Source organism: Glandiceps talaboti, chromosome 7, assembly GCF_964340395.1.
Source record: "Glandiceps talaboti chromosome 7, keGlaTala1.1, whole genome shotgun sequence".
Taxonomy (NCBI): Eukaryota; Metazoa; Hemichordata; class Enteropneusta; family Spengelidae; genus Glandiceps; species Glandiceps talaboti.
Genome location: NC_135555.1, coordinates 27,568,057 through 27,580,572, shown reverse-complemented (window position 1 = coordinate 27,580,572; position 12,516 = coordinate 27,568,057). Strand labels below are relative to the sequence as shown.

Here is a 12,516-nt window from a genome sequence, read left to right as displayed (position 1 = left end):
TGTGTCTGCTTGTTGGACATGGAACATGCCTACAACAATAAAGGATGGGTCGGGTATGGGGGATCATATCACGACGAAAATGGATATGCACATGTATGTTATAGAACACTGTCCTAATACCAACTTTGAATGAGATCTGTTCAAGCATGTCTGAGTTGTGGCTTTGGACATAGAAAAATCGCAAACAAAATGGCTGCCAGGTGGCCATATTGGATTGTATCACGATGAAAATGGATATGCACATGTATGTCATAGAACACTGTCCTAATACCAACTTTGAATGAGATCTGTTCAAGCATGTCCGAGTTATGGCTTTGGACATGGAAAATTCACAAACAAAATGGCTGCTAGGCGGCCATATTGGATTGTATCATGACAACAATGAATGTGCACATGTATGTCATAGAACACTGTCCTAATACCAACTTTGAATGAGATCTGTTCAAGCATGTAGGAGTTATGGCTTTAGACAGGGAAAATTTGCAAACAAAATGGCTGCTAGGCGGCCATATTGGATCGTATCATGAAACAAATTGACGTGCATATGTATGCCATTGTATGTTGTCCCTGTACCAAGTTTGAAAAAAAATCGGTCCAGGCATCTCCAAGAAACGGCTGCGGACGGACGGACGGACGGACAGACGGAACCCAATCCATAAGTCCCTGTCCCGGACTTCGTCCGGCGGGGACTAACAAAAAAAACATCAAGGAGGAAAAGAGAAGAGTACCAACTACATGATGATGACTTTTTTAATTGACCGACCGACTGATCGACCGACCCATATTTGTAATGGTACAGTAATGAGAAACAGAAAATACGGGCCACTCTTAGGCGCATGTAGTTGCTGTTAAGAGGGACATATGACACAACAAACTGTCATATCATGTAGCATTGTGATAAAGAGTAAAAAATTGACTCCTCAATCGGAATCTGAAATAATGATGTGCAATAACTTTAGGTATATAGACTCCACACTCTGAGGAGGCACTTGTTGAAGATGCGCCGGATCGGAGCACGATCTCCGAGCCGTGGTAAATATGAAAGCACCTTTCGTGAGGTTTTTATTTCAGGTAGAACGTCTACCATATGCATATTTGAATAGTATCTATCACACACTTTATACGTGAATTTTATTACTATATAATGTGCTAGCTGCAGTGGCGCATGTATGAGTGGAGGGAGGGTAAAAAAGGGTGTCCAAAACATCTATTGTTTGAGTGGCATGTCGGTCGGAGTTGGGACAATAAGTCGACTTCTGTAGCACTCTCTCGCTACTGCTGTAACAGCTGCTGAACAAGACAATGGTATAACATTGCAATGATTCGATAGAACGTCATTTTCCTCCTCGGACCGTAATCTTAGTTACAGAGTTCAGAATATAACCCATTTGCGTTACATTTTCATGGTGTCGGTGAGAGTCAAAACCATTCCATACAAAGTGTCACTAAAAATAGACGTTGTATGCCGTCCACAGCGTCCCTTTCAGGCTAATGACGCTAATCTAGTTGCCTCCACAATCGGTAACCTAGCAATAGTCACAAACACTCCCGATCTTGTGCAGTGGAAAATTGAAAATAATTATACTGCTTCACCTTATCTTTGGTATATTTTGATGGTAAAACTTGAAATTGATATGTATACGTTAGGTATTTGATTTACTGATAGTAGATAAGGCGATGTTTGTGGGGCGGAGTAGCCACTAATGCGAGAACCTGGGATTGAAAGCCGGGGCTTTAAAGAGGAGACTGCAATGCATTGTGGGTAGCATCATCTCCTACTGAGTGGAACACGGTAGGGGTAACCCAGTATGATTGGTCGAGAAAGAAAGAAAGTAAATAAAGTGCCAGGTAAATCAAAAGTTCCAACAGGCCCTTGGCCCTCTGGAACTAAATATGTGTGTCTGCAAAGTGACATATGAGACAGTATGTATCCGAGGCAAGCTAATGTACAAAATGATGTAAACTGTACACACTAATCTAGATTTGACTTACATGGTTCAGGTGTTTGACAACATCTCTTGATAACCCATCTTCTGCACGAATTAATAATTCTATAACTTTATAGAAATGATATGGTGGCAAATCAAATATATCTATCACCCATGGGAATGTTCTAGAAGATAAAGATATTTGTTAAGTTATATGTCATGTCTATACAGAACACTTGATACATCAGAAGAAAAACTTTCTATTCCTGTGTTGAACAGCTATTGAAATTTATAGCATAGACACCACAGGCTCCAACTCCATTAGCACAGACACCACAGGGTCCAACTCCATTAGCAACTCCATTAGCATAGACACCACAGGGTCCAACTCATTAGCATAGACACCCTGGGACCCCTCCATTAGCATAGACACCCTGGGGCCCCTCCATTAGCACAGACACCCTGGGGCCCCTCCATTAGCACAGACACCACAGGGTCCAACTCCATTACCATAGACACCCTGGGGCCCCCACCATTAGCATAGACACCTCAGCCCAACTCCATTGGCATAAATACCCAGGGCCCAACCCCATTGGCATAGACACCCGGGGCCCAACTCCATTAGCATAGACATCCCAGTGCCCTGATATTAGCATAGACACCACAGGGCCCTCTCCATTAGCAGAGACACCCCGGGCCCAACTCCATTAGCATAGACACTGGGCCAAACTATATTAACATAGACAACCTGGGGCCCTCCATTATCATAGACACCCAGGGGCCATGCCATTAGCATAGACACTGGGCCAAACTATATTAACATGGACAACGTGGGGCCCTCCATTAGCATAGACACCCAGGGCCCTCCATTAGCATAGACCCCCAGGGCCCTCCATTAGCATAGACACCCAGGGGCCATGCCATTAGCATAGACACTGGGCCAAACTATATTAACATGGACAACCCGGGGCCCTCCATTAGCAAAGACACCCAGGGCCCTCCATTAGCATAGACACCCAGGGGCCCCTCCACTTAGTATTTGTATCTTTATTGCATCCATAAGTTTTGTAGGATGTACCATACAAACATACATTGTAGGATTGGGAGTTTTTACAGGATTTCATTGTCAAACTATGACATTCAGAATACATACTATGTATTCATGTTGGTCAAACAACGACATTCAGAATACATACTATGTATTCATGTTGGTCAAACAACGACATTCAGAATACATACTATGTATTCATGTTGGTCAAACAACGACATTCAGAATACAAACTATGTATTCATATTGGTCAAACAACGACATTCAGAATACAAACTATGTATTCATATTGGTCAAACTATGACATTCAGAATACATACTATGTATTCATATTGGTCAAACAACGACATTCAGAATACATACTATGTATTCATGTTGGTCAAACAACGACATTCAGAATACATACAAACTATGTATTCATATTGGTCAAACTATGACATTCAGAATACATACTATGTATTCATATTGGTCAAACAACGACATTCAGAATACATACATATGTATTCATGTTGGTCAAACGACACTCAGAATACATACATATGTATTCATGTTGGTCAAACTATGACATTCAGAATACATACATATGTATTCATGTTGGTCAAACTACGACATTCAGAATACATACATACTATGTATTCATTATGGTCAAACTATGACATTCAGAATACATACAAACTATGTATTCATGTTGGTCAAACTATGACATTCAGAATACATACATATGTATTCATGTTGGTCAAACGACACTCAGAACACATACATATGTATTCATGTTGGTCAAACGACATTCAGAATACATACATATCAACTCATGTTGGTCAACGACATTCAGAATACATACATATGTATTCATGTTGGTCAAACAACATTCAGAATACATACATATGTATTCATGTTGGTCAAACAACAATACATACATATCAATTCATGTTGGTCAAACTACGACATTCAGAATACATACATATGTATTCATGTTGGTCAAACTACGACATTCAGAATACATACAAACTATGTATTCATGTTGGTCAAACCTTGAAGTTTGATCACAGTCACATCTAGAGAAAACTTACTCTGGGTTTGTAACTTTTAAGTGAGACATGGCCGGTTGTGTGGTACAATCTATCCATTGAGTCTGTAGAAAACTTGTTTTGGGTTTGTGAGACAGTGGTAAAGCCTACCAGTAAGACATGGCTGAGTACAGCCTATATACTGACTTTACACACCAGCAGCCTTAGGGGGTTTGTGAATGAATATATAAAGACTTACCTCTGAGAATTGTAGGAAAAGATAACAACTTCTAAACAGCAAGCAAACAAAGACTTATGGAAAAGGTCATGTTCTAATAGGCTCTGTGGAATAAAAAGTATTAAAATAGAGTTGAATTTTGTTTTTCAATGTTAAATGTAGCAATATGTATGATAAAACAGCAGCTTTGAACTTTTGGAAATGGTATGGCAGGCTATAAAGTAGTCTATCTGCTAGACCTCGGATTTTCTTCCGATAGAATATGACACACGACCGAACATCGCTATCAAGGATGGAACATCCAAGGTCTAGCAAATGTCATCAGGATATAAATAACTGCCAATCACAGAACCGTATTAGCGACAAGCACAAACAGAAGACAATAGCTAATTTTTCATGCATATATCATTTGACATGATGATTCCCTTCAGTAATATGCAAATTAGGGCTAAAAAGGTGTCTTTTCGTTAAGGGGCGACATCGAAATGAAAAGCATCGTAATTACGCGTCGTAATGAGTAAAGACGAGTAGCTACTAGTAGTTACGATGTACTACGGTGAATATTCATAAGTCTCAATGCATATTCATATACTTTAGGTTGTAGACAATAAAAAGTAAACACCTATTGTCCGTTATTCATGAGCCCAAACTACGACCATTTACGCGTAGTCTTCATCGTGAAAAATAACGAAACAAAAAGATTTTCTTCCCTGTGCAAATCAGTTTCACGCTTACTTATTTCAATGTTATTCATTCGATGCCTTTATGGCATTCGTACAGTCGGCTAGTCAACTAAGTGTTTCAGATATATTAGATGTTTACCTAATATGTCTTGCCTAAAAATACCTAGAAGAAGAATTTTTATTCGAAACGTCAGATTTTACATCTATTTATTCGGACTGCCTCACAAGTTCCTTATGCACTTCTCGGCTAGTCAACAAACATGTCGACCATTTTCGTCTGGCTGGTGAACGGTGCATTGATCGTGTTAGATTCGAGTCGCAGGATTCGTCAGTCGAATTCGAACATTGTCCACAAAAACAAATTAAAAACTAAAGCTTGTCTCACATTAATATATAGTTTGATTTGATTGATTTAGAAGACACCTAAAAACGTTTTGTTTCTTCAAAATTTTGAGGAAAAACGTCATTTATATAACGAAATTTTGGGATACAAATAACTGAATACGTTCATCACTTGCGTCTCTATGTTTATATACCGACATCATACATCACGCCACGTGTTGCCGAACATTGCGATTTCTCAACTCAACCCAATCATTTAGGAATGTTACTGTACTGAAGTGAGAAACATAAAAAATTAGTTGTTGTTTTAGAATATATAAAACAAATCCCGTTATTCGATGATATAAAAGTCAAAACTGCACTTCCGCAACCCGGAAATTCAACAGCATTTCTTGGCCCTACCATGGCCGCCAAGCGTGAGCTTGTAAGTTGTACTGTTAGTTTGTCGACCGTGCAAAAAACAAAAAGAAAGTCTAACCGTGATTGATGCTTTGAGAGTCACACAATTGTACGATAATCTTCCTCAAAGATTTAACCCAGGACCGTTACAATATTACGTCCATGCGTCCATCACAATAAATTTCGAATACATACCGTCATGGTCGTGAAAAGATTTACTGAATATGGAAACTTTGATTTCGTGCGTATCTTACTGTTTTTTTTAAATGAATATCGCCCATGAACTTGCACTCATAAAAACATGTACTGTACTAGTTTCATCAGCACATTACTGGCTGGAGTACGTGGTTTTCTTTGACGATCGAAAATTATGACAAACTACGATCAATTACGATAGAAGACGATGTCATCATTGGAAACACGGAAGGTGAGAATCACTATGTATTGTGTGTTGGCGATAAAAAATTACGCGTATCTACGCTCAAAGACGACGTCTTTACGGGAAACAAAGAAAAGTGAGCTGATTATCTATTGTCAGTTATTCATGAACTTGAACAACTCATTATCTCCTGTTTCGCGTAGTACATCGTAACTACTAGTAGCTACTCGTCTTTACTCGTTACGACGCGTAATTACGATGTGTTTGATTTCGATGTCGTCCCTAATAGAGAACAGTACCCACTATCATTTAGAGAACAGTACCCACTATCATTTAGAGAACAGTACCCACTATCATTTAGAGAACAGTACCCACTATCATTTAGAGAACAGTACCCACAATCATTTAGAGAACAGTACCCACTATCATTTAGAGAACAGTACCCACCATCATTTAGAGAACAGTACCCACTATCATTTAGAGAACAGTACCCACTATCATTTAGAGAACAGTACCCACTATCATTTAGAGAACAGTACCCACCATCATTTAGAGAAAAGTATCCACTACAATTTAGAGAACAGTACCCACTATCATTTAGAGTACAGTACCCGCTATCATTTAGAGAACAGTAACCACTATCATTTAGAGAACAGTAACCACTATCATTTAGAGAACAGTACCCGCTATCATTTAGAGAACAGTACCCACTATCATTTAGAGAACAGTACCCACTATCATTTAGAGAACAGTACCCACAATCATTTAGAGAACAGTACCCACTATCATTTAGAGAACAGTACCCAATATCATTTAGAGAACAGTACCCACTATCATTTAGAGAACAGTACCCACCATCATTTAGAGAACAGTACCCACTATCATTTAGAGAACAGTATCCACTATCATTTAGAGTACAGTACCCACTATCATTTAGAGAACAGTACCCACTATCATTTAGAGAACAGTAACCACTATCATTTAGAGAACAGTAACCACTATCATTTAGAGAACAGTAACCACTATCATTTAGAGAACAGTACCCACCATCATTTAGAGAACAGTAACCACCATCATTTAGAGAACAGTACCCAATATCATTTAGAGAACAGTACCCACTATCATTTAGAGAACAGTAACCACTATCATTTAGAGAACAGTACCCAATATCATTTAGAGAACAGTACTCACTATCATTTAGAGAACAGTAACCACTATCATTTAGAGAACAGTACCCATATCATTTAGAGAACAGTACCCACTATCATTTAGAGAACAGTAACCGCTATCATTTAGAGAACAGTACCCACCATCATTTAGAGAACAGTACCCACTATCATTTAGAGAACAGTAACCGCTATCATTTAGAGAACAGTACCCACCATCATTTAGAGAACAGTACCCACTATCATTTAGAGAACAGTACCCGCTATCATTTAGAGAACAGTACCCGCTATCATTTAGAGAACAGTAACCACTTTCATTTAGAGAACAGTACCCACTATCATTTAGAGAACAGTACCCGCTATCATTTAGAGAACAGTAACCACTATCATTTAGAGAACAGTACCCATTATCATTTAGAGAACAGTACCCACTATCATTTAGAGAACAGTACCCACTATCATTTAGAGAACAGTACCCACCATCATTTAGAGAACAGTACCCGCTATCATTTAGAGAACAGTACCCAATATCATTTAGAGAACAGTACCCAATATCATTTAGAGAACAGTAACCACTATCATTTAGAGTACAGTACCCACTATCATTTAGAGAACAGTACCCACCATCATTTAGAGAACAGTACCCACTATCATTTAGAGAACAGTAACCACTATCATTTAGAGAACAGTACCCACTATCATTTAGAGAACAGTATCCACTATCATTTAGAGAACAGTAACCACTATCATTTAGAGAACAGTACCCACTATCATTTAGAGAACAGTATCCACTATCATTTAGAGAACAGTAACCACTATCATTTAGAGAACAGTACCCAATATCATTTAGAGAACAGTAACCACTATCATTTAGAGAACAGTAACCACTATCATTTAGAGAACAGTACCCACTATCATTTAGAGAACAGTATCCACTATCATTTAGAGAACAGTACCCACTATCATTTAGAGAACAGTACCCACCATCATTTAGAGAACAGTACCCGCTATCATTTAGAGAACAGTACCCAATATCATTTAGAGAACAGTACCCAATATCATTTAGAGAACAGTATCCACTATCATTTAGAGAACAGTACCACTATCATTTAGAGTACAGTACCCACTATCATTTAGAGAACAGTACCCACCATCATTTAGAGAACAGTACCCACTATCATTTAGAGAACAGTAACCACTATCATTTAGAGAACAGTACCCACTATCATTTAGAGAACAGTATCCACTATCATTTAGAGAACAGTAACCACTATCATTTAGAGAACAGTACCCACTATCATTTAGAGAACAGTATCCACTATCATTTAGAGAACAGTAACCACTATCATTTAGAGAACAGTACCCAATATCATTTAGAGAACAGTAACCACCATCATTTAGAGAACAGTACCCACTATCATTTAGAGAACAGTATCCACTATCATTTAGAGAACAGTACCCACTATCATTTAGAGAACAGTAACCACTATCATTTAGAGAACAGTAACTACTATCATTTAGAGAACAGTATCCACTATCATTTAGAGAACAGTATCCACTATCATTTAGAGAACAGTATCCACTATCATTTAGAGAACAGTATCCACTATCATTTAGAGAACAGTAACCACCATCATTTAGAGAACAGTACCCACTATCATTTAGAGAACAGTATCCACTATCATTTAGAGAACAGTAACCACCATCATTTAGAGAACAGTATCCACTATCATTTAGAGAACAGTAACCACCATCATTTAGAGAACAGTACCCACTATCATTTAGAGAACAGTATCCACTATCATTTAGAGAACAGTAACCACCATCATTTAGAGAACAGTACCCACGATCATTTAGAGAACAGTATCCACTATCATTTAGAGAACAGTAACCACCATCATTTAGAGAACAGTACCCACTATCATTTAGAGAACAGTATCCACTATCATTTAGAGAACAGTAACCACCATCATTTAGAGAACAGTACCCACTATCATTTAGAGAACAGTATCCACTATCATTTAGAGAACAGTAACCACCATCATTTAGAGAACAGTACCCACTATCATTTAGAGTACAGTACCCACTATCATTTAGAGAACAGTATCCACTATCATTTAGAGAACAGTAACCACTATCATTTAGAGAACAGTATCCACTATCATTTAGAGAACAGTATCCACTATCATTTAGAGAACAGTACCCACCATCATTTAGAGAACAGTACCCACTATCATTTAGAGAACAGTATCCACTATCATTTAGAGAACAGTAACCACTATCATTTAGAGAATAGTATCCAATATCATTTAGAGAACAGTACCCACCATCATTTAGAGAACAGTACCCACTATCATTTAGAGAACAGTACCCAATATCATTTAGAGAACAGTACCCAATATCATTTAGAGAACAGTACCCAATATCATTTAGAGAACAGTACCCACTATCATTTAGAGAACAGTACCCACCATCATTTAGAGAACAGTACCCACTATCATTTAGAGAACAGTACCCAATATCATTTAGAGAACAGTACCCACCATCATTTAGAGAACAGTACCCACCATCATTTAGAGAACAGTACCCACTATCATTTAGAGAACAGTACCCACTATCATTTAGAGAACAGTACCCACCATCATTTAGAGAACAGTACCCACTATCATTTAGAGAACAGTACCCACTATCATTTAGAGAACAGTACCCACTATCATTTAGAGAACAGTACCCACTATCATTTAGAGAACAGTACCCACCATCATTTAGAGAACAGTACCCACTATCATTTAGAGAACAGTACCCAATATCATTTAGAGAACAGTACCCAATATCATTTAGAGAACAGTACCCAATATCATTTAGAGAACAGTACCCACTATCATTTAGAGAACAGTATCCACTATCATTTAGAGAACAGTACCCACTATCATTTAGAGAACAGTACCCATTATCATTTAGAGAACAGTACCCACTATCATTTAGAGAACAGTACCCACCATCATTTAGAGAACAGTACCCACTATCATTTAGAGAACAGTACCCGCTATCATTTAGAGAACAGTATCCACAATCATTTAGAGAACAGTACCCGCTATCATTTAGAGAACAGTACCCACTATCATTTAGAGAACAGTATCCACTATCATTTAGAGAACAGTACCCACCATCATTTAGAGAACAGTATCCACTATCATTTAGAGAACAGTACCCAATATCATTTAGAGAACAGTACCCACTATCATTTAGAGAACAGTAACCACTATCATTTAGAGAACAGTACCCGCTATCATTTAGAGAACAGTACCCAATATCATTTAGAGAACAGTACCCACTATCATTTAGAGAACAGTACCCGCTATCATTTAGAGAACAGTACCCACTATCATTTAGAGAACAGTAACCACTATCATTTAGAGAACAGTACCCGCTATCATTTAGAGAACAGTACCCACTATCATTTAGAGAACAGTACCCACTATCATTTAGAGAACAGTACCCACTATCATTTAGAGAACAGTACCCACTATCATTTAGAGAACAGTACCCGCTATCATTTAGAGAACAGTACCCACTATCATTTAGAGAACAGTACCCGCTATCATTTAGAGAACAGTACCCACTATCATTTAGAGAACAGTAACCACTATCATTTAGAGAACAGTACCCGCTATCATTTAGAGAACAGTACCCGCTATCATTTAGAGAACAGTACCCGCTATCATTTAGAGAACAGTACCCACTATCATTTAGAGAACAGTATCCGCTATCACTTAGAGAACAGTACCGACCATCATTTAGAGAACAGTACCGACCATCATTTAGAGAACAGTACCCACTATCATTTAGAGAACAGTACCCGCTATCATTTAGAGAACAGTACCCGCTATCATTTAGAGAACAGTAACCACTATCATTTAGAGAACAGTACCCGCTATCATTTAGAGAACAGTACCCACTATCATTTAGAGAACAGTACCCAATATCATTTAGAGAACAGTACCCGCTATCATTTAGAGTACAGTACCCACTATCATTTAGAGAACAGTACCCACTATCATTTAGAGAACTGTACCCACTATCATTTAGAGAACAGTATCCACTATCATTTAGAGAACAGTACCCGCTATCATTTAGAGAACAGTACCCACTATCATTTAGAGAACAGTACCCACTATCATTTAGAGAACAGTACCCGCTATCATTTAGAGAACAGTACCCGCTATCATTTAGAGAACAGTACCCGCTATCATTTAGAGAACAGTACCCGCTATCATTTAGAGAACAGTACCCAATATCATTTAGAGAACAGTACCCAATATCATTTAGAGAACAGTACCCACTATCATTTAGAGAACAGTACCCACCATCATTTAGAGAACAGTACCCACTATCATTTAGAGAACAGTACCCAATATCATTTAGAGAACAGTACCCACCATCATTTAGAGAACAGTACCCACCATCATTTAGAGAACAGTACCCACTATCATTTAGAGAACAGTACCCACTATCATTTAGAGAACAGTACCCACCATCATTTAGAGAACAGTACCCACCATCATTTAGAGAACAGTACCCACTATCATTTAGAGAACAGTACCCACTATCATTTAGAGAACAGTACCCACTATCATTTAGAGAACAGTACCCACCATCATTTAGAGAACAGTACCCACTATCATTTAGAGAACAGTACCCAATATCATTTAGAGAACAGTACCCAATATCATTTAGAGAACAGTACCCAATATCATTTAGAGAACAGTACCCACTATCATTTAGAGAACAGTATCCACTATCATTTAGAGAACAGTACCCACTATCATTTAGAGAACAGTACCCATTATCATTTAGAGAACAGTACCCACCATCATTTAGAGAACAGTACCCACCATCATTTAGAGAACAGTACCCACTATCATTTAGAGAACAGTACCCGCTATCATTTAGAGAACAGTATCCACAATCATTTAGAGAACAGTACCCGCTATCATTTAGAGAACAGTACCCACTATCATTTAGAGAACAGTATCCACTATCATTTAGAGAACAGTACCCACCATCATTTAGAGAACAGTATCCACTATCATTTAGAGAACAGTACCCGCTATCATTTAGAGAACAGTACCCGCTATCATTTAGAGAACAGTACCCACTATCATTTAGAGAACAGTACCCGCTATCATTTAGAGAACAGTACCCGCTATCATTTAGAGAACAGTAACCACTATCATTTAGAGAACAGTACCCGCTATCATTTAGAGAACAGTACCCGCTATCATTTAGAGAACAGTACCCACTATCATTTAGAGAACAGTACCCA

At 38.2% G+C, this 12,516-nt stretch overlaps 1 protein-coding gene across 1 annotated transcript in view; it reads right to left on the bottom strand.

The window, feature by feature from the left end:
• Positions 1 to 12,516, bottom strand: part of LOC144437311 (retinoblastoma-like protein 1) — a 107,662-nt gene that overhangs the window by 28,146 nt on the left and 67,000 nt on the right. The window contains exons 10-11 of the mRNA XM_078126234.1: positions 4,243 to 4,325; positions 1,993 to 2,113 (exon numbers count right to left, since the gene is read on the bottom strand). Of these exons, the coding sequence (XP_077982360.1) occupies positions 1,993 to 2,113; positions 4,243 to 4,325 (204 nt within the window). The remainder of the gene's footprint in view (positions 1 to 1,992; positions 2,114 to 4,242; positions 4,326 to 12,516) is intronic.